At 43.5% G+C, this 24,374-nt stretch overlaps 1 protein-coding gene across 1 annotated transcript; it reads right to left on the bottom strand.

Moving 5' to 3' along the window:
* Positions 1-1,838: 1,838 nt before the first annotated feature.
* LOC135546626 (ephexin-1-like) lies at positions 1,839-24,095 on the bottom strand. Its single transcript, XM_064975210.1, has 15 exons — positions 23,499-24,095; positions 18,640-18,754; positions 17,843-18,217; positions 17,030-17,115; positions 15,576-15,811; positions 15,261-15,421; positions 14,889-15,041; positions 11,804-11,933; positions 11,571-11,645; positions 9,551-9,640; positions 6,963-7,126; positions 6,611-6,769; positions 6,394-6,473; positions 3,424-3,528; positions 1,839-3,237 (listed from the first exon to the last, which is right to left on the bottom strand). Exons 1-15 carry the CDS (start codon positions 23,698-23,700, stop codon positions 2,987-2,989), a joined length of 2,382 nt encoding a protein of 793 aa, XP_064831282.1. The 5' UTR covers positions 23,701-24,095; the 3' UTR covers positions 1,839-2,986.
* Positions 24,096-24,374: the final 279 nt, after the last annotated feature.

The raw sequence follows: 24,374 nt of genomic DNA, 5'->3' as shown, positions 1-24,374 counted from the left end.
GGCACAAGTGTTCATCTGCCCAAATATATTTGTGCAGGCATGGATGTGCCTAAGGGCCAAAAGGGCACAGCATGGAGGCGTTGCTGTGTTGTTTGCAAGATGAAGTCTCCCATCACATGCACCACATGCTCAGTGACCCTCTGCTTTACATCAGAAAGAGACTGCTATGGCATCTGGCATCAGCAGCAGAACATTGTCTAGAGTTTTGGCAATGTTGGTGGGGTTATATGGCAAAGTGGGTGGGGGCTAGGGTCAGTATGTTATATCTGGAGTACTTTTCCTGTCTTATCCGGTGTCTTGTGTGAATTTAAGTCTACTCTCTCGTTCTCTCCTTCTTTCTCTTGGAGGACCTGAGCCCTTGGACCATGCTTCAGGACTACCTGCCATGATGACTCCTTGCTGTCCCCAGTCCACCCGGCCTTGCTGCTGTTACAGTTTCAACGGTTCTGCCTGCAGCTATGGAACCCTAAACTGTTAATTTTTACTCTTGATGTGCTGTCCTGTTGCACCCTCTACAACCACTGTGATCTCCACCCGGGACAGCCAGAAGAGGACTGGCCACCCCTCATAGCTGGTGGACTCAGTTCGTCAAATTTCTGCCGTGTTAGAGCTGACCCGGTCAACAGTAAGTGCTGTTATTGTGAAGTGGAAACGTCTAGGAGCAATAACGGCTCAGCCGCAATGTGGTAGGCCACACAAGCTAACAGAACGGGACCGCCAAGTGCTAAAGTACATATCACGTAAAAATCGTCTATCCTTGGATGCAAAATTCACTACCTCTACAAGCACAAGAACTGTTAGTGGGGAGCTTCATGAGCTGGGTTTCCATGGCAGAGCAGCCGCACACAAGCCTAAGATCATGATGCACAATGCCAAGCATTGGTGGGAGTGGTGTAAAACTCGTCGCCATTGGACTCTGGAGCAGTGGATGTGTTCTCTGGAGTGATTAATTATGCTTCACCATCTGGTAGTCTGACAGACGAATCTGGGTTTGTCGGATGCCAGGAGAACACTTCCTGCCCAAATGCATAGTGCCAACTGTAAAGTTTGGTGGAGGAGGAATAATGGTCTGAGGCTGTTTTTCATGGTTCGGGCTAGGCCCCTTAGTTCCAGTGAAGGGGAATCTTAACGCTACAGCATACAATGACATTCTAGATGATTCTGTGCTTCCAACTTTGTGGCAACAGTTTGAGGAAGGCCCTTTCCTGTTTTAGCATGACAATGCCCCCATGCACAAATAGAAGTCCATACAGAAATGGCTTGAGATCTGTGTGGAGGAACTTGACTGGCCTGCACAGAGCCCTGACCTCAATCCCGTCGAACACCTTTGGGATGAATTGGAACGCCGACTGCAGGCCAGGCCTTAATCACCCAACATCAGTGCCCGACCTCACTAATGCTATTGTGGCTGAATGGAAGTAAGTCCCTGCAGCAATGTTCAAAACATCTAGCGGAAAGCCTTCCCAGAAGAGTGGAGGCTGTTATAACAGCAAAGGGGGGACCAACTCCATATTAATGCTCACGATTTTGCAATGAGATGTTCGACAAGCAGGTGTCCACATACTTTTTGTTCATGTAGTGTATATATAGTAATGCTCAATTTTTCAGGAAATACGTTAAAAGATGGTTTAATGTTTAATCTAATGTTTTGTAAACAAGAATATTGTGTCAACAAGACAGGGTTATTATTCACCAACCTTTATGCAGGTTAAATGACATCTCCATATGACCAGGAATTCACTCAGAGATTAACCTAAATCAGGGTGGGTTAAACAGGTGGGTTAACAGGTGGGTTAAATACCAGTCAAACCAGTTATCAACTTAATACACAAATCATGTCCATTTGAATATCAGATTTAGATTTTATTAACAATAAATTACTTCTTACATAATTAAATTACACAATGTTTCAGTAATTATTTAATTGTATATTGAACATTCAAGGCATACAGTATGCAGACATACACATACTCATCATACACCCACATGTTTTGTCACTCGCATGCCATTCCAGTGCTGTCGGTGTGTTGGCACATTCTGTGCAGATGCTTCAGGACCAGGTGTCTGTGGAGGGTTTTTCAATTTGGAGAAGTTGTGCTAGATTTCCCCAAGTGTGTGTGTGTGCGCGTGAATGTCAGTGTGCATGTGTAAGTGGCATATCAGTATTGGCCTTGATTAAGCAAGGCCTGTGATTCTGTAGGGCTCGTCTTCTCCAGTCAATTACTTCCTGCCCAATACTGAGCACTCTGTCATGTGATTGTTCTATTTACTGTACAGAATCATGAAACATTCACGGTTAATTTCCATTCAGTGCTAGTGGGTGAATTTTAAACCGTGCTTCTTGTATGGTTTCAATAGAGGAGTTGCTCTTTACAAAAGGGTGGATCGTCAAGCCGTTGTTCTGGGGTAATTAAATCTGTAGCACAGAAGCGCTTTTAGAAAATTAAGAACAAAATTGGCCCATGCAGTTGAGGCAAGGTTACGATATATTCACATGTTACCATCCCCTTGAGAACTGTTTCTGTGGTTATCATCTTCTCCCATCACATGCAATAGCTCCTGTTCCACCGGAGCCTTGTTTTAGTTAGACTGGTAGTCCTGAATCATTCCACTGGAAGTACTGTAAGACATGCAGTGTGTTGGAGTTATGGAAGAAGTGCTCTGATCGTAGGACCCATCAGGGGAGCCTGGGACCCTAAACCCTGGGGCCTGGGACCCTGGGGGTTGGGACCCTGGAGCCTGGGACCCTAAACATTGGAGCCTGGGACCCTAAACCCTGGAGCCTGGGACCCTAAACCCTGGCACACCAAAACCACTTGAGAAAGGGAAACAGTTAATAGGATAATGTCATTGCATGATGTCACTTTCTTCCAATGCAATCCCATGCTCAAATCACATGATCTCTGTCATTTGATCCATGTGGTCCAGTAAAAATCGATGCCAGGGGGTTCCAACCAATCACTTTCAGTGTGGAATATCATGTGCTTCACTGTTCCTCCTCTGAATGGTCAGTCCAGGTACCGAAGAAATTTGAGACTTTGGGGGTTTTGGGGGTGCGTCTGCCACCCCTGGAGCCCAGCCTGGACCCTGAGGAAGCGCCCCCTTCCTGGGCCAGGTGGATCCTCTGGCACTCCCTGAGGTTCTGGGCCCGCACTTCCTGGTTCTTGATCTCCTCTACTACCCGACAAGGGAACCAGCCCTTCTCTCCATCATGGAGCCTCTCACCCATCATCCAGCCTGAGGGGGTGATAGAGAGGAGCAAGAGAGAGAGAGAGGAGGAGGGAGAGGGAAGAGTGGAAGAGGAGTGTAGGTAAAGAAAGAGAGGGAGTAAAGGGAGAGATATTAACTAACAGGCAGCCTGTTGAATCTACACTAGAGCTCCTAGTACTAAGATCTCCCAGGAGATATGTTGTCTGATCTCACCGTCATCTGTCCTCTCCAGGATGTTCAACACGTCAGCCATCTCAATGGACAGCTCATCTGGCTCCTGAGACGAATACGACTGAATACACTGGACCTGAGGAGAGGCTGACCACACACGTACGCACACACACAGGCACATTAATAACATATACACTACCGTTCAAAGGTTTGGGGTCACTTAGAAATGTCCTTGTTTTTTAAATAAAAACACTTTTTTTTACCATTAACATAAAATTGATCAGAAATACAGTGTAGACATTGTTAATGTTGTAAATGACTATTGTAGCTTTAAACGGCTGATTTTTAATGGAATATCTACATAGGTGTACAGAGACCCATTATCAGCAACCATCACTCCTGTGTTCCAATGGCACGTTGTGTTAGCTAATCCAAGTTTATAATTTTAAAAGGCTAATTGATCATTAAAAAACTTTTTGCAATTATGTTAGCACAGCTAAAAACTGTTGTTTTGATTAAAGAAGCAATAAAACTGGCCTTCTTTAGACTAGTTGAGTATCTGGAGCATCCGCATTTATGGGTTCAATTACAGGCTCAAAATGGCAAGAAACAAAGCACTTTCTTCTGAAACTCGTCAGTCTATGCTTGTTCTGAGAAATGAAGGCTATTCCATGCGAGAAATTGCCAAGAAACTGAAGATCTCGTACAACGCTGTGTACTACTCCTTTCACAGAACAGGGCAAACTGGCCCTAACTGGCCCTAACCAGAATAGAAAGAGGAGTGAAAGAGGAGTGGGAGGTCCCGGTGCACAACTGAGAAAGAGGTACATTAGTGTCTAGTTTGAGAAACAGACGCCTCACAACTCCTCAACTGGCAGCTTCATTAAACAGTACCCGCAAAACACCAGTCTCAATGTCAACAGTGAAGAGGCGACCCCCGGGATTCTGGGCTTCTAGGCAGAGTTGCAAAGAAGCAGCCATATCTCAGACTGGCCAACAAAAAGAAAAGATTAAGATGGGCAAAAACACAGACACTGGACAGACGTAGATTGGATTTTTTTTTTATTGACAGACAAATCTAAGTTTGAGGTGTTCGGATCACAAAGAAGAACATTCGCGAGACGCAGAAAAAATGAAAAGATGCTGGAGAAGTGCTTGACGCCATCTGTCAAGCATGGTGGAGACAATGTGATGGTCTGGGGATGGTTTGGTGGCGGTTAAGTGGGAGATTTGTACAGGGTAAAAGGGATCTTGAAGAAGGAAGGCCATCACTCCATTTCGCAATGCGATGCCATACCCTGTGGACAGCTCTTAAAATTGGAGACAATTTCCTCCTATTACCGGACAATGACCCAAAGCACAGCTCCAAACTATGCAAGAACTATTTAGGGAAGAAGCAGTCAGCTGGTATTCTGTCTATAATGAAGTAGCCAGCAGTCACCAGATCTCAACCCTATTGAGCTGTTGTGGTACATAAGAAGTGCCCAATAAACCAATCCAATTTGTGGCAGGTGCTTCAGGAAGCATGGGGTGAAATCTCTTCAGATTACCTCAACAAATTGACAACTGGAATGCCAAAGTTCTGCAAGAATGTAATTTCTGCAAATGGAGGATTCTTTGACAAAAGCAAAGTTTGAAGGACACAATTATTATTTCAATTAAAAATCATTATCTATAACCTTGTCAACATCTTGACTATATTTCTTATTCATTTCATGTATGCTTTCATGGAGAACAGGGACATTTCTTAGACTTGAACTCCAGTGTTTTCTCAATGCTGATGATTTCCTAGGTACGACTCATCTTCCTCACAACCTCTTTGCACTCCTTCACAATCTGACAATCGGGCAAACAAACCAATATATATGGAACACATCCCAACACTCCCTTGGAATTGTATATAGGCAGTAAAAGACATGCTCCGGAACTTTGGCGACTAGTAAGTCTTTTTTAAATCTCCCGCTTTGGGCTATATGTGTGAATGTGTAGTTTATGTAAGGGATAATCAACGAGGGATATGCGTTCTATGGAAATAAGAAACAACATAGAAGGTGTGTTCAGAACTGACCTACAGAGTTGCATTATTTTCCAGAGAACGCAAAGAGCCCCGAGTTGATTATCCCTTTTTTCCAAAAAGGAGGTTTTTGGACATAAAGATTAACTTTATTGAACAAAACAAACATTTATTGTGTAACATGGAGTCCTGGGAGTGCCATCAGATGAAGATCATCAAAGGTAAGTGATTAATTTTAACGCTATTTCTGACTTTTGTGACACCTCTCCCTGGCTGGAAAATGTCTGTTTGGTTTTTGTGGCCAGGCGCTGTCCTAACATAATCGCATGGTGTGCTTTCGCCATAAAGCATTTTTGAAATTGGACAATATAGTTGGATTAACAAGAAGTTTATCTTTAAATTGTGTATAATTCTTGTATGTTTGAGGAATGTTAATTGGCTATAATTTAGCACAATTGCTACTAGAAATGTGTTCATTTGCCAATAGAAATGTGTTTAACATCCAATGAAGAAGCTAGCAAGTTTACTAGATACTTTGCGCCTGACACAAGTAATTTTGCCAACAATTGTTTGCAGACTGATTATTTAATTTATAATTTACTGTATCACAATTCCAGTTGGTCAGAAGTTTACATACACCAAATTGACTATACCTTTAGACAGCTTGGAAAATTCCAGAAAATAATGTCATGGCTTTAGAAGCTTCTGATTGACAGGCTAATTTGAGTCAATTGGAGGTGTACCTGTGGATGTATTTCAAGGCCTACCTTCAAACTCACTGCCTCTTTGCCTGACTACATCGGAAACCCTTGTCATAGTCTTGACTGTATTTCCTATTCATATTGCAATTCATTTCATGGAAAACAAGGACATTTCTAAGTGACCCCAAACTTTTGAGTGGTAGTGTTTACCACCTGTTATTTGGTACCTAAAAGTTCAGCTGTTAGTAGTGGATGTCATCTCTGTGTCTGTGTGTGTCATCTTTGTGTACGTCTCACCTGGTTGGTGGGCGCTGGTGGACATGAATCGCGTGCGGCGGTTTGGCGTGAGAGCACATATCCAGCGCAGCTTGTCACTCCTGGCAGCAGCACACAGGAACACATTGGAGATTGTTAATAACAGATCAATTACATACAGAGAAGTACTGTACTGAGTACACTAGGTGCCGATGGGGCTTGAGACTCTTAAATAATGCTGTTAGTTGTAGTCACTTACATGCTGGAGGTCTTGAGCATGTAGCTAACATGCCTCTCCTCCTGGTTCTCCAGAAGTTTCAGGTTGAACACATTAGCCAGCATCTGACCCTGGTCTTCCATGTCCTCAGTCCTCAGCATGGCCCGCGTGCACGAGTCCAGCACCTGGAACTTCTCACCACTGACGAAGAGACACACACATATACAAAGCCTTATGTGACAAAGGGCAGTTTGGCAGGTAGTAGACTTCAAATCAGCCTGTATACAAAATTATGTGTTGGGGGGGCAATAGAAAGTCCCAGACTGAAAGTGGTTGTGCACTGCGACCCCCAATGACCACTAGCTGTCTCTGTGTGGTGATGTCATGTGCTGACCTGGAGCTGCGCTTGGTGATGAGCAGCAGGTTGTTGAAGAGGAACAGGTAGACAGGGTGGTGGAGCTTCTTGCTCCGCATGGTCCTAGTGCTCTTTGGCCCGGCCATCTGCTGCACCTCACCCTTCTTCAGCAGCCAGCGGGAGTGGGAGATCACCGGCACCGACTGGAGGGAGAGGGTCACAGGTTCAACTCAGGGTTACTATAGATCATAGAGATCTCTTCTTTTTTACATCCGTTATTTGCTGTTGAAATGCCAACATTCCGGGTCTTTCGACCTCCTTAATTTGGGATAGGGGGCAGCATTGGGAAGTTTGGATGAAAAGCGTGCCCAGAGTAAACTGCCTGTTACTCAGGCCCAGAAGCTAGAATATGCATGTAATTATTAGATTTGGATAGAAAACACTCTAAAGTTTCCAAAACTGTTAAAATAATGTATGTGAGTATAACAGAAGTCATATGGCAGGCGAAAACCTGAGAAAAATCCAACCAGGAAGTGGGAATTCTGAGGTTTGTAGTTTTCAAGTGAATGCCTATCGAATATCCAGTATCTGTGGGGTCAGATTGCACTTCCTAAGGCTTCCAGTAGATGTCAACAGTCTTTAGAAGTTGTTTCAGGCTTCTATTGTGAAAGGGGAGAGAATACGAGCACTCAGAGTAAGTGGCTCAGTCGAAAGCATGAGTTGTTTATCGCGGGTGGCCGTGAGCGCGACATTCGTTCCCTTTACTTTCTAATGAAAACAGCATTGTCCTGTTGAAACATTATTGAATATTGATGATAAAAACACCCTAAGGATGGATTAGAAACATCGTTTGACATGTTTCTATGAACTTAAATTGAACTTTTTTTACTTTTCGTCTGGATTTTGTGCATACCGATTACTGAACTAAACGCATGAACAAAAAGGACGTTTTTGGACATAAAGATTAACTTTATCGAACAAAACAAACATTTATTGTGTAACATGGAGTCCTGGGAGTGCCACCAGATGAAGATCATCAAAGGTAAGTGATTAATTTTAACGCTATTTCTGACTTTTGTGACACCTCTCCTTGGCTGGAAAATGTCTGTTTGGTTTTTGTGGCTCGGCGCTGTCCTAACTTAAAACTCTGGGGGGCGCTATATCATTTTTGGATAAAAAGACGTGCCCGTTTTAAGCGCAATATTTTGTCACAAAAAGATCCTCGACTATGCATATAATTGGTAGCTTTGGAAAGAAAACACTCTGACGTTTCCAGAACTGCAAAGATATTTTCTGTGCGTGCCCTAGAACGTGAGCTTCAGGCAAAACCAAGATGAAACGGCATCCAGGAAATGAGCAGGATTTTTGAGGCTCAGTTTTCCATTGTCTCCTTATATGGCTGTGAATGCGAGAGGAGTGAGTCAGCCCTTTCTGTCGTTTCCCCAAGGTGTCTGCAGCATTGTGACGTATTTGTAGGCATATCATTGGAAGATTGACCATAAGAGACCACATTTACCAGGTGTCCGCCCGGTGTCCTGCGCCGAAATTGGTGCGCAAAAGTCAGCTGCAAGTATTTTTCCACAGAATTCAGAGAAGAATGCAGGCTTCCACGAACGATATATCAATGAAGAGATATGTGAAAAAACACCTTGAGGATTGATTCCAAACAACGTTTGCCATGTTTCGGTCGATATTTGTAAGTCGCTCTGGATAAGAGCGTCTGCTAAATGACTTAAATGTAAATGTAAATTATGGAGTTAATTCGGAAAAAGTTTGACGTTGTAGGTGACTGAATTTTCGGTTCGTTTCGGTAGCCAAATGTGATGTACAAAACGGAGCGATTTCTCCTACACAAAGACGCTTTCAGGAAAAACTGCACATTTGGTATGTAACTGAGAGTCTCCTCATTGAAAACATCCAAAGCTCTTCAAAGGTAAATGATTTTATTTATTTGGTTATCTGGTTTTTGTGAAAATGTTGCGTGCTAAATGCTACTCAAAATGCTAAGCTAGCTTAGCATACTCTTACACAAATTAGTGAATTCAAAAGCATATTTTGAAAATCTGAGATGACAGTGTTGTTAAGAAAAGGCTAAGCTTGAGAGTAGGCGCATTATTTTCATTTTATTTGCGATTTTCAGAAATCGTTAACGTTGCGTTATGCTAATGAGCCTGAGGCTTTAGTCACGATCCCGGATCCGGGATGGAGAGTTTCAAGAAGTTAATCGCAAGGTGTGCTTTCGCCGTAAAGCCTTTTTGAAATCGGACATTGTGGTTGGATTAACAAGAAGTTTATCTTTAAAATGGTATATAATACTTGTGTTTGAGGAATTTTAATTATGAGATTTCTGTTTAAATTTGGCGCCCTGCAATTTCACTGGCTGTAGGCCAGGTGTTCTGCTAGCGGAACCCGCTTCCCAGAAAGGTTAAAGGAATCAAACAAGCAATCAAATCAAATTTCATAGTTCACATACATATATTTAGCAGATGTTACTGAGGGTGTAGCCAAATTATTGGAACCTAACTGAGAAAGATAACCTTTGACCAAGTCTGTCTGTGCCAGTCTGGCAATTTCACTGACTATATAGAATATAGACATGTTGTCACATGACTGGTGACTACAGGTACCTTGGACTTGAACTCCAGTGTTTTCTCAATGCTGATGAGTTCCTCTGTACGACTCATCTTCCTCACACCCTCGTTGCACTCCTTCACAATCTGACAATCGGGCAAACAAACCATTATATAAGGAACACATCCCAACACTCCCTTGGAATTGTATATAGGCCATTAAAGACCTGCTCCAGAACTTTGGCGACTAGTAAGTGTTTTTTAAATCTCCCGCGTTGGGCTGGATGTGTCAATGTGTAGTTTATGTAAAGGATAATCAACGAGGGTTATGCGCTCTATGGAAAATAATGAACGACGTAGAAGGTGTGTTCGGAACTGACCTACAGAGTTGCATTATTTTTCAGAGAACGCAAAGACCCCCAAGTTGATTATCCCTTTTATACCTTGGCTATAATTTATCACATTTGCTACTAGAAATGTGTTCATTTGCCAATAGAAATTTGTTCAACATCCACTGAAGTAGCTAGCAAGTTTACTATATACAGTTGAAGTCGGAAGTTTACATACACTTAGGTTGGAGTCATTAAAACTCATTTTCAACCACTCCACAAATTTCTTGTTAACAAACTATAATTTTGGCAAGTCGGTAGAACATCTACTTTGTGCATGACACAAGTAATTTTTCCAACAATTGTTTACAGACAGATTATTTAATTTATAATTAACTGTATCACAATTCCAGTGGGTCAGAAGATTACAACTTCCAAAGTTGTGTCAAAATGGTTTAAGGACAACAAAGTCAAGGTATTGGAGTGGCCATCACAAAGCCCTGACCTCAACCCTAGAGAAAATTTGTGGGCAGAACTGAAACAGTGTGTGTGATCAAGGAGGCCTACAAACCTGACTCAGTTACACCAGCCCTGTCAGGAGGAATGGGCCAAAATTCACCCAACTTATTGTGGGAAGCTTGTGGAAGGCAACCTGAAATGTTTGACCCAAGTTAAACAATTTAAAGGCAATGCTACCAAATACTAATTGAGTGCATGTAAACTTCTGACCCACTGGGAATGTGATGAAAGAAGGTAAAGCTGAAATAAATCATTCTCTCTACTATTTTTCTGACATTTCACATTCCTAAAATAAAGTGGTGATCCTAACTGACCTAAGACATGGCACTTTTTACTAGGATTAAATGTCAGGAATTTTGAAAAACTGAGTTTAAATGTATTTTGCTAAGGTGTATGTACATTTCTGACTTCAACTGCAGCTACAGTAGTTGCCATGGTAACCAAACAAACAGACTTGCTTAACCAAATCATCAGTTCTAGCTTTCTATTAAGAAAATCAAATTCAATAATACCAATATGTTTTGAATTATACTTTTTCTTTCAAAAGCAGCTCAAACAAAACATGTAAAAATGAACTATAGCCATTGAATTCTGCCGTGCAAATAGACCATGCGTTATAGGAAAATAATGCACATTCTAGAATGACATTCATGTCAATCAGAAAGGAGTATTCAACAATGACATGGTATAATTAAGCGATCATGCCCAAGAAGCCGGTGTTTGGAGGGTGTATTGGCACAGGTGTTAGGCCCGGGACGAGGTTGAGTGGCTCATGAGTGCCACTTTCAGAATTACTTCCAAAATACTATATAAAAGTACCAGAGAATCTCTTTAACAAACATTACTGGGAGGTAAAGAATATATGCAGATTGTGAGTCCAAAGGAAAGAGTGCTAGACCTGTTTCAGAGAGAACCAAATATTTATGTAGAGGCTATACTTGATGCTCCAATTAAAACCACATTCCTTTGTTTGTGGCAACTACAACTAACCTCATCATGACAGTCATCATTCCTTACAAAGCGTAGAGAGTCGTGGCAAGACTAAGTCTTCCCAACATGATGATGGTGATGATTGTTTTTAATGCAACACTCAACACCATGACAGGCCCTGAGCCCATAATCACAACCCGCAGTACTGAACCAAATCCAGTACTCTGTCATCTCTCCCAGACTGGTTTAGTGCTGTAAACTGGTTTAGTACTGTAAACGGTTTGGTACTGTTACCGTACCTGCTCCAGCTGATGGTGAGCCTTGATGGCATTGGCCTCCATATCTGAATTCTCCTCTGCCCTCTTTAGAATGTTCTGCAAGCAAACACAGCAGCAGAAGCTCAACGCAAAACTTACATCCTGGATACTGCAATATATTAGCACAGAAAAAAGCATTATCATAACTATTATTTGTGATTCAGAAATGCTATGCTCCCCCATTTTGGTTCAGCCCACTCTCTTGCTCCACTTACCTGGACCAGCATTTTGAGTCGTGTGATCCTCTGGAAGGGGAGGATGAGGAAGGAGGTGAAGGAGAGGCCTCGGACATGCGGCTGGTTCTCCAGCTTAGCCATGGCCTCACGGAATGACTGGTTTCCCTGTCTGGACAAAACACAGGCATATTCGAACCACCACAAAGACAGCCAACTCAAAACACAGGCATGTTCAAACCACCACAAAGACAGCCAACACAAAACACAGGCATGTTCAAACCACCACAAAGACAGCCAACACAAAACACAGGCATGTTAAAACCACCACAAACTGAATCAATGAGGTTGTCTGACCACAGACATTCTACGCAGAGAGTAGACACGCTTCACAGAACTTCTAGATGTTGCAGTAGACTACTATTACTAATGTTTTATGATGTTAGTGGAACTTTTACTCAGAGCAACAAATCACCACACTTGACGTCATCCAGGCAGGTCCAAACACACCGACCACACAGATCCATCCATCAATGCCATGTGTCCTGCGAAAAACCACAGCCGCCTGTTGACTATGTCACCCTGTCTTGACAGTACAACCAACTGCCCAGCAGAGGTCTCCCTCTCTAAAGTTAGCCTTATCTCAAGCTCAGCAAGTTTAGTTCTTTCCCATAGTGTTTTATAAGAATGAGAGGTGTTTTTTTGCATCGACTTTGCGATTGTTGCCCTCTCTGTGTGGAGTCTATCAATAATCTGATTAGGAATGAGAAGCAGCAGTGAAAATGTCTTAAGAATCTCCCAGCCAGCATTGAGGGGAGAATGCACTCACACTGTCACCAATACCTAGGTGACTCACAGCACTGTCACTGACTCTCTGTTGTTAATGGTTATTAATGCTATGCCGATGATCGCTATATCACATTATATGGAACACGTCAGCACAGTACATACAGGTAACTGCCAAAATAATGGTTGGTGAGTTAACTAAGCAATTAACATCCCATCGTGCCTAGGGTCATGTATAAAAATGCTGGCAGGCCATTATTTGGGCTACCATGGTATGCCCCCAAAGGAAGACAATGCTCCCATCCACAGGCCACGAGAGTCACTGAATGGTTTGATGAGTATGAAAACGATGCAAACCATATGTCGTCATGGCCATCCAGTCACCAGGCCTCAACCCAATTGAACACTTATGGGAGATTCGGGGGCGGCATCTGAGACAGCGTTTTCCAGCACCATCAACAGAACACCAAATGGTGGAGTTTCTTGTGGAAGAATGGTGTCGCGTCCCTCCAATAGAGTTCCAGACACATGTAGAATCTATACCAAGGTGCATTGAAGCTGTTCTGTTTCCTGTTGGCCCAATGTTCTATTAAGGCACTTATGTTGGTGTTTCCTTTATTTTGGCAGTTACATGTACATCACTAAGGTGTGAGTAAATGTAATGATATGTTAGGTGATGTAGGTGATGTAGTTCCTAAGATCTGGCCCCAATGCCATGGAGTTTCCTACCCTAAATCTCTTGATACAGACCTACAGTGTGTCATATTTTGGTATTGCTTCACAGCTCTAAACTCCATGGTATGTTTTTTCCAGTGGGCGTCTGGTGTTTGGTGACTGGCTTAGCTCCCACTGCGTCTCTACCATCCATGCGGTCTGTCCTGTAGGGCTGCCTGCGTGGGAATGTCACAGTCTTACTCTCAGGTATGTGGTGATGGTGGTGAGGGACAAGACAGACATCTATGTTGACAAACAACCACACCCTGCTGCTGCTACTACGCAACACAATCAGCCTGCCATCATTATCAATACAAACCCTGTTCTGTTCTCTCATTAAAAACACTAATACACACACACACAATCAACCTGCCATCGTTATCAATACAAACCCTGTTCTGTTCTCTCATTAAAAACACTAATACACACACACACAATCAACCTGCCATCGTTATCAATACAAACCCTGTTCTGTTCTCTCATTAAAAGCACTAATGCAGGCTGACACACACACACACACGCACGCACACACACACACACACACAATCAACCTGCCATCGTTATCATTACAAACTCTGTTCTGTTCTCTCATTAAAAACACTAATACAGGCTGACACACACACACACACACACACACACACACACACACACACACACACACACACACACACACACACACACACACACACACACACACACACACACACACACACACACACACACACACACAATCAACCTGCCATCATTATCAATACAAACCCTGTTCTGTTCTCTCATTAAAACACACACACACACACAATCAGCCTGCCATCATTATCAATACAAACTCTGTTCTGTTCTCTCATTAAAAACACACACACAATCAACCTGCCATCATTATCAATACAAACTCTGTTCTGTTCTCTCATTAAAAACACTAATACAGGCTGATCCACACACACACACATATTGTACATATATAGGCACAGAGACAAATCCACCCAGACACAAGCAGGGACACATATTGTACGTATACACACACACACACACACACACACACGAACACACACACACACACACACACACACACACACACACACACACACACACACACACACACACACACACACACACACACACACACACACACACACACACACACACACACACACACACACACACACACACACACACAGAGAGAGAGAGAGAGAGAGGGAAATGTGTGCTTCACCCAGGTCAGGACAGGTGAACAGAATGATATTCAATGCAGAGGTGTTCTGTTGTTATCATAGCCACAGCTCAAGGTTCTTAAGGTTCTTTCTGTTCAGTTACTTTGATAGACAGCCACTTCCCATTGTGCTGAAAGTCACATGTTATTCTGTCAGGTATGCTGTCATACAACTCACAGACCTTCATCTTATTCAGTCAGTACACACAGTACATAGGCTGACTGTGCATAAATCACATAGATGGTCTTACTCAGTTAAAGCATGATTTAAACTGTCAATTCTAAATTGATAATGATCTGTGATGGGCAACAGTTTAGCACAGCTACAATACCAACCACAACTCCATCTATTGTACTACTGCACAGAGAGGTTAACCCACATATCATGCTACTGTAGACATTAGTTGGATGGGTACCCACAGAATGCGCCGGTAGTTCTTCTCCTGATACACCTGGTTGATGACGTAGGTGATAAAGACGTGGAAGTGCTTGACGGCGTGTTCGTGGACGATGTCACACACGTCTGAGATCTGGAGGGACTGTTCGATGCGGTTCTCCAGGTCCATCAGGAACCTAAGGAAGATGTGTAGTATGACATCATCAGCAGGGGACAGTTGAATAAAGGTCACCATACAAGTATTACAGTATGATCTGGAATGAAAGATGAATAAGGACTTGTTTACCTTTTACTTTCAGAAAGCTTAACACAGCAGTTTAGAGGGATCAGTAATCACACGTTGCAGAGAAGATGGGGGGGGGGGCTGATGAGTCACACACACAGGCTTCTCTTACCTTTCACTGGCCTTCATCACCTCCTCAATGTTGGAGAACAGGAAGTGCATGTCTGATTGGCTGAGTGTGTTGACCAGCCTAGGGTTCTTCAGGAAGTGGGTCTCCAGCACCTCCAGACTCTTGTAGTAGGATGCCTCTGAGGTCACCAGCTCAAACATGGCCTTGAGAACAGAGCAAGGACACAGGTCATGTAAGGCTCTCACTTACCATTCACCATCGAGTAAGACCTCTCTGACCTTTCACCCTCCAGTATAACCTTTTACCTCTCTCTCTCTCTCTCTCTCTCTCTCTACTGTATGGCCTTTGACCCCTCACCTCTTGTATGATGACCTCTCTCTGCGTTAGCCGGGTGAGCAGGCCGCTCTGCTGCACGACCTCCAGGTTCTGCCACAGACTCAGAGAGCGAGAGTTGTTCCTCAGCTGCAGCTGCAGAGCCGGTGGGGACGTCACCCCTAACCCCGCGCTGACCTCCGACGTCAACCCATCCTGCTGCCGTCGCTGCTCGATTTCCTGCTGCTTGGATGTGTCCCGGTACTCCTGGTACAGGAAGGCTGGAGGGACAAAAAGGGACAAAATAGAAATGAAAAAGGACAGATGCAAGACAACATGAGTCTGAGCACATGGTCATGTTTGTTTGATAACAATAAAATATTATTTGGGTTATTTAGCAGAACTTTAGTCTGAGGCCACATCACACAGTATATGTGGCCCATGGGGGAATCAAACTTATAACTCACAACCACTCTTTGTTGTCTTTACACTGAACCCCGTGACCCAGAACTAAAACGTTCCCTTCATATGTGTGTGACATCATGGAGTTGTAACTACATTAGTTATTGTGTAGAGTCAATTTGGAAAGAATGGATCTCATCTCATTTGAAATAATGGATCTCATCTTCTTCACATTTCTCTATCAGTCCTCTCCTTTCTTTCTCTTTACCTCTCTCTCAGCCAGATTCAGGTGAAAGAGGGCTGGATACTTGCACATTGATAAGCAGGGTGGTTAGTTGCGGAGGAGAACATTAGCACTGTGCGTGCGTGCATGTGTATGTTCTGTCCCCTCACACTACATAGCCGTTAAGGTCATGTTGAACAACAGGAAATGGTTGCATAAGCCCCCTCAGTCAAATTCAAATGCTCACCTACTGAAGGTGGGCGTATGGTATTGACACTTACATAAGAGAGGGAGAGAAAGAAAAGAAAGAGGGATATAGAAGACAGGGAGAGTGAGAGATGGAGAGAGGGTGAGATTGAGAGAGGAGAAAGAGGGAGGCATGCTTGAACCAACATGTTGACAAAAAGCACTTTCTGCTGAGTTATTCCATTAATGCATCCTTTCAAAGGACATCCATTTATTTACATCCACAGATTAGGTGTGACACTGCTCTGAACATCAGTATCTCAACTCATCTATACCCATTACTGTAAGTACAGAGAACAGAGCCCCACCACACACTAAACTCAGCCTTCAACCTTGACGGATGCACAGTGAAGTTTTAAGTGATAGATGGATGCAACTTCAGGCAAATCTTGTTCTTTTTAAGGCAATATTATGGGATATGTTGTTGTTAACAGCAGTGTGTGTGTGTGTGTATGTGCCTGCATATGTTTGTGTGTACCACCACCTGTGCGTGTGTAGGTGGTGGAACAGAGAAGGTCATTATGTCAGTGCAGCAGCAGCAGCTCTGGAGACTGTGGTGTGGGTGGAATACATATGTTGCCTCCACCTTGCATGGAATTGACAGTTCTACTGGCTATATTTTTCTCACCAACGTTCTTGACAATGTTGAGACTGTAGCAGATAGGTTCTACTTTCAATGGTGTTGAGCTCGCTCTTTCCCTGTTGCTCACCAACCTGAGTAGAGAGAATGAGAAAAAGAAAGATAGAAAAATTAAGATGAGAGATGAGCAAGGAGATGCCTTGAAGTCAACGACAAACCACTATTCATCCTATAATTTACAACAATTCAAGGACACTCATTGGATCATGCGGAGGTCTATGGGAGTCAGATAGAGAGCACTTCATTTCACATTGTCAAAGATCATCTGTTAATTTTGTGTGGGCTGACTAACACCACATTAGAAATATTAGATATTCACATCTGAACAGACTATCTAGAAATGCTGGTTCCTCCCATTCCTTACATTATGAGAGTCCATACTCAAGATCATTAATATGTGTTTTAAAAGACACGTTCTCATAAAACAAGACATATATTCATGGCCCAATATTTTAACCAGGGACTCCTTTTTTCTACCAAGATGGGTTTGATAGAAGGTGCAGAAATGCTGCAACTCCCACTTCCTCTCATTCTCGACACACTTGTTGAAATGCGGCAAGAAAAATTAGAGGACTTCACATCTATCTCCAGCCTGCCTCGCTCACTACACACTGTTAGTACTTCACTGAGCACCTCTTCAAAAAGCTCACCCTCTTCAGCATATTATTACACAGAAATACATCACCTGCAACATACTGCACTTTCAATAATCAATTACCAATTAGCACATAATTACCACTTATCAACTATTGCGGAACCCAACAGTTCCTCTCTCCCCCACTCCACTCCACATAATTTTACCTGAGTTTGACGCCCTCTTCATTGACTTCCTCCTCCGCTGGTTGCGGTGACTGTGTCCCCCCTCCGGGCTCCCGTACAGAGCAGGCGGTTGCAGTGCGTTCTGAGAGGCTCTCCATGTCTTCAGTGTGTGTGTGCATGTCGTGTGTCCGGTACAACCCAGAGCTAGAAACAGAGGAGGAGGAAGTGGAGCCCCCTCCACACTGACCACTAGCTGGAGGAGCATCTGCACCCTTCCTCCCTCCTCCTCCCCCTCCTCCTCCTCTCCTAGTCCAAAGAGGGGAAGAGGCCGCGCTAGTAAGTGTGTGTGGGCTCCTGAGCTCCCCGTTGCTCGGCAACGCAGTTCCGGAATGGAGTTGGTGTGGAGAGGTTGGTGTACTACATACAAGAGGTACACAGTAATAAGCAGCTGCAATAACAATAAACAAGAGTGATATCTCTTCTTGAAGATGAGGCAAATTTAACTCTAACTGTATGAGAGTAACGGAATAGTAAGTATGAAAATGTATGCACTAAATACTGTAAATTGCTCTAGATTAGAGTGTCTGCTAAATGACTAACATGTAAATATAACTGTAGCGCATTCAGAACACTGATATTCCTTTACACAATATATGCAACAAAGAACAGTGTCCTGTATTGTCTTGCTCTAGGCTCACATGTCACTCAATGGAAAAGCAGCTCATAAAAGACAATGATTGCTCCTGGTTGCTCCTCAGTTTGAGTGTGTCTGCGTGTGAGTGTCTGTGACTGTGTGTGTGTGTTTGAATCAGTCTGGGTTGGGTTATGGCAAGGCTCACCGCTGTGCCCGGGGAGATTGCGAAGGTTTCTGGAGATCAGGGACACAGAGGGAGCTGCTGCTTGACCTGCTGCCTGGGCTGGGCTCTGGACCAGGCCTCAGAGAGACTGCAGGGCCTGGAAGAGGGAGAGAGAGAGAGAGAGAGAGAGAGAGAAGAAGAAGAGATGGTGTGTGTGTGAGAGAGAGAGAGAGAGAGAGAGAGAGAGAGAGAGAGAGAGAGAGAGAGAGAGAGAGAGATGATAAGTAAGGGTTTAAGGGAAAGGGGTGAGTGGGCAAAGAGTGAACAATGAGTTAGAGACAAGGAAATTAAAGTACTTTATCTCTATTTTCCTATATTAAACACAGACACACACACACAGTGACTCTTTAGAGTACAGGGCTGATATGCAGGTAGTCATGACTTTGAAACCCACTTTAGACAGAAGAATGTGTTGCTAGGGGAGTCTCCTGAGTTGGATTGAGAGAGAGTGTGTTTTCAGCAGATTACTGCACCCTGGGACACGTGAATAACTGGGTTTTCCTCCCAGTGCTAAACTAGTCTACTTAGGAATTGTTTTTCAATGGCACTGTTTGCCTGGCAGCTCCATTCTGGTTCTATATAAGCTGCTGCACCACTGACTAACACCGCCCAGACCTGCAAGCACTTGATTTCCCTCTGGCAAACCGGCATTAAGAGGGCGAGTTAAGAGACTGATTATCTCATGAGAACACTCACACAGTGACATTTGAATTAGTCAGTTATAAGCTCTTGATAAACAGCTGTGGGAATCCTCTACCCTTACCCTGACCTTAACCATAATCTTAACCCTTATACCTTAACCATTTTAAATTTCAACTTCAATGGGGTAGGGATGTCCCAAAGATATGACCGATGGAGATAGCTAGCCTTCAAACTCAGGTAAATTCCCCTCTGCTTTTCTGAGATTACCACCTGTTTATTCGGGGGCAAGTGCTTCCATATGCTCAATGTTATTGTTGTAACAGAAGATCTACCCACCCATTAAGTCAGGAATTATATGCTTCAGTTCAGCGGAGTTGCAAAGCGCCACCCTTTTCTGCTGATCTAACACCACATAGGCCAAAGTCACATGATGTTTTATATATAACATATAATAGAATCCTTTGAGATAATATATCCCTGTGCAGGTATTTGTAGCAGGATTCCAGTGAAAAATAAACAATTCTTTCAAAACAGACTTTGTACTTAAAGACTGCTGGAGGTATTATGCATTACATTGGCCATTAGTCTTCTAATAAGTTGTGATGCAATAGCCTACCAGCTTGGACAAATTAAGGCCATTTAATACTATGGGCACACATCTACCACACACTCCACTGAACATCTGTTGTATTTATAACACCCACAGAACAGCGAGTTCAGTTTACATTCACAGTCCTCAGTAGCTATGGAACAGCCAATCCAGTCCCATATACTTCAGTAGCTATGGAACAGCCAATCCAGTCCCATATTCTTCAGTAGCTATGGAATAGCCAATCCAGTCCCATATACCTCAGTAACTATGGAACAGCCAATCCAGTCCCATACACCTCAATAACTATGGAACATCCAATCCAGTCCCATACACCTCAATAACTATGGAACAGCCAATCCAGTCCCATACACCTCAATAACGATGGAACAGCCAATCCAGTCCCATACACCTCAATAACAATGGAACAGCCAATCCAGTCCCATACACCTCAATAACTATGGAACAGCCAATCCAGTCCCATACACCTCAATAACGATGGAACAGCCAATCCAGTCCCATACACCTCAATAACTATGGAACAGCCAATCCAGTCCCATACACCTCAATAACGATGGAACAGCCAATCCAGTCCCATACACCTCAATAACGATGGAACAGCCAATCCAGTCCCATACACCTCAATAACTATGGAACAGCCAATCCAGTCCCATACACCTCAATAACGATGGAACAGCCAATCCAGTCCCATACACCTCAATAACGATGGAACAGCCAATCCAGTCCCATACACCTCAATAACTATGGAACAGCCAATCCAGTCCCATACACCTCAATAACAATGGAACAGCCAATCCAGTCCCATACACCTCAATAACTATGGAACAGCCAATCCAGTCCCATACACCTCAATAACTATGGAACAGCCAATCCAGTCCCATACACCTCAATAACTATGGAACAGCCAATCCAGTCCCATACACCTCAATAACGATGGAACAGCCAATCCAGTCCCATACACCTCAATAACTATGGAACAGCCAATCCAGTCCCATACACCTCAATAACGATGGAACAGCCAATCCATAACGATGGAACAGCCAATCCAGTCCCATACACCTCAATAACTATGGAACAGCCAATCCAGTCCCATACACCTCAATAACGATGGAACAGCCAATCCAGTCCCATACACCTCAATAACGATGGAACAGCCAATCCAGTCCCATACACCTCAATAACTATGGAACAGCCAATCCAGTCCCATACACCCCAATAACGATGGACCAGCCAATCCAGTCCCATACACCTCAATAACGATGGAACAGCCAATCCAATCCCATACACCTCAATAACTATGGAACAGCCAATCCAGTCCCATACACCTCAATAACGATGGAACAGCCAATCCAGTCCCATACACCTCAATAACTATGGAACAGCCAATCCAGTCCCATACACCTCAATAACTATGGAACAGCCAATCCAGTCCCATACACCTCAATAACTATGGAACAGCCAATCCAGTCCCATACACCTCAATAATGATGGAACAGCCAATCCAGTCCCATACACCTCAATAACGATGGAACAGCCAATCCAGTCCCATACACCTCAATAACTATGGAACAGCCAATCCAGTCCCATACACCTCAATAACGATGGAACAGCCAATCCAGTCCCATACACCTCAATAACTATGGAACAGCCAATCCAGTCCCATACACCTCAATAACTATGGAAAAGCCAATCCAGTCCCATACACCTCATGTAGGTCGTTTACACAAAAATCTACTTATCTTTTTAAACTCATCGACCCATTACTGTATATCATTCCTGTAGATTCAAGATTGTTTTGAGAGAGTATGAGGAATGAAAAAGTTAATCAACAATTGTACTATTCCTATAAGAAAAAGCAATTGATCAGATAAGATAAGGTTATCTACCAAACTGAAAGTTGTAACCAAATTTGGGGCAGCAGGTAGCCCAGTGGTTAGAGCGTTGGGCCAGTAACCGCAAAGGTTGCTAGATCGAATCCTTGAGCAGACAACGTAAAAATCTGTTGTTATGCCCCTGAACAAGGCAGTTAACCCACTGTTCCTAGACCGTCATTGTAAATAAGAATTTGTTCTTTACTGACTTGCGTAGTTAAATAAAGTTTAAATTAAAAGAAAATGTAAACAGCTTTCACTAGAGGTTGAATACTGGTTTGACTTTGACTCAAATAAAATATCAAGGGTTACAGTCTTTGAAGAGCATCATCTCTTTTCATCCTGTTTTATAATGGTCCCACAACATTTTACAACGTGCTCTTGTTTATCTAGGGCGCTTGACTCTCCGGACCTAACTGGTCATATAAAGAAATGTCCCTCACACCCTAAAAGCCTATCTCACAGGCTGGGCAAAGTCTACCAGGGACCAGGAAAGAGTCCTGGAGAAATGAACTGTCTGTGTGTATTCTTGGAAGCCTGCACCATGTACAGGTGTCACCTTTATTTGGGGTAAAAAACCAAAAAGGGGAATGTCTGAAATAAGAACAGCACACCATAACTGTCATAGAATGCACTGGTGTATTCGCACAGTTCTTAGTCCATTGGCCTATGCATTCATGTATCTGAATACTTTGTTGACAATAGCAATATATTATGGTGTGTAACAACCCACTGAGCACAGACGTCAGTTCAACGTATAGTTTTGATTTTCACTTGGTTGAGTTGTCAACTAATGTGAATTGAACGTGAAATCAACAAAACATTTCACCCTTCCGGGTTGCTGACTTTTTGAGAGTCCAATCACTTTTCCAAGTTGATTCAACGTCATGACATTGAAATTATGTGGAAACCATGTTGATTCAACCAGCTTATACACAGTGGGAAGGGTGTATTTCCGTGACGGCAGCTCTCCTCCTCTCCAGCCTCAGGCTATATGAAGTGTGTAGGCTGGAGGTTAAAGGTGGTTGGCTGGAAGAACAGGCATCGCTCATACAGATTTGTTAAAACAACACATATTATAAAACAATGGAACCGGTTCCTCTGGTTTCATTAGCTTTCATTAGTTCTCAGGACCGTCCGACCGTCAAGCCTATGTTCTCTGTGGAACAATACAACCGCTGCTGTTCTGCGGTCTATAAAACGCCACAGAATAACAACAATGATACCGCAGACAGACTGGCTGGATGATTTTAGGAAAGAGGTCAGGGGTTCCTGTGTCCATCAATGTATAAAGATCAGTGGTGGAAAGTAACTAAGTAAAAAAAGTCATTTTTTGTGGTAAAACTGCTGTACACATAGATTATCAGCATTCCATGCTACCTGAATCCCAGATATTTTCAAACTGTATTCTTATTGTATTCTCAAACTTAATGACACTCTACTGTAGCAGACAAAAGACGGATTTTTTAACCTTTATTTAACTAGGCATGTCAGTTAAGAACAAATTCTTATTTTCAATGACGGCCTAGGAACAGTGGGTTAACTGCCTTGTTCAAGGGCAGAACGACAGATTTGTACCTTGTCAGCTCGGGAATTCGATCTAACAAACTTTCAGTTACTGGCCCAACACTCTAACCACTAGGTTACCTGTTGCCTAAGGAAGCCTATGCTTGGTGAAATTCAGAGCGGAAGGGAAGAGGGGGGTATTCTATTCTTACTTTCAAGTTGTTCTGACGCGGCCAGCCTCTTCTTCCTCATGGAACGGTAGAAGCGGGAGTTCCTGCGGATAGGGGCGATGACCCTGTCATCCTCCTCTTCTTCCTCGTGGTTGGTGGAGTGCACCGATGCTGCGGGCTGCTTCTCAGGTGGCTCCTGCGACTTCTGTCCCCACTTGCCCCTGAACAGGGCTGTCATCGCCATGGCAATGGGCTCCAGGCTCCGTGTGGTGTGTGTCCCCCTCCTGTTCTCAGATCCGGGATGGTGTGGTAGTTCCTGTTGGGTTTGGCTTCAGGGCAGAGGAGAGTGTAGAATCCATCAAATGTTAGCCAGAATCCAGGAGAAAATCCATTTCTGTCAATCTCAAGTCCCAGCGAGGCAACACAACAACAACAACACAACACACACTTCAGGGCTCAGTCTCACATAGGTTAGCGACTGCCCGGCACAGTGAGGCCAAAGTAGCTCTCCCTAGTCCCTCCTCCTCTCTCTCCTCTCCCCTCTCTCTCTACTCCTCCCTCTTCCTCCACCCCCTGCCTGGGGGGCAGGAGTGTTGTTAGTTACTCAAACAGCCATGGAGCCAATCAGAGTCAGCCCCCTCTCTCTCCCTAAGCTGTAATGATTCTGTGTATGACTCGCCCTCTTTTTCTCTCCCTCCCTCTCACCCTCTGTGTACCGCCTTGCACTGCAGTGGTATTCAAACTTTTGCAGCAGGGACCCCTTTTCTTCCACCAGAATTTCTGGGGACACCATTTTTTTCTCATGATCCCACCTCACTCCAAATATACTGACACAACCTTAAAATAGTTACATTTCTAACAAATATCCTTTAATTAATTACATTTTCATCTCTTATCAAAATGAAAAGAAACCAAAAA

Source organism: Oncorhynchus masou, chromosome 9 (genome assembly GCF_036934945.1).
Source record: "Oncorhynchus masou masou isolate Uvic2021 chromosome 9, UVic_Omas_1.1, whole genome shotgun sequence".
Taxonomy (NCBI): Eukaryota; Metazoa; Chordata; class Actinopteri; order Salmoniformes; family Salmonidae; genus Oncorhynchus; species Oncorhynchus masou.
Note: the sequence above shows the minus strand (reverse complement) of the source record. Positions and strands in the feature narration are given on the sequence as shown.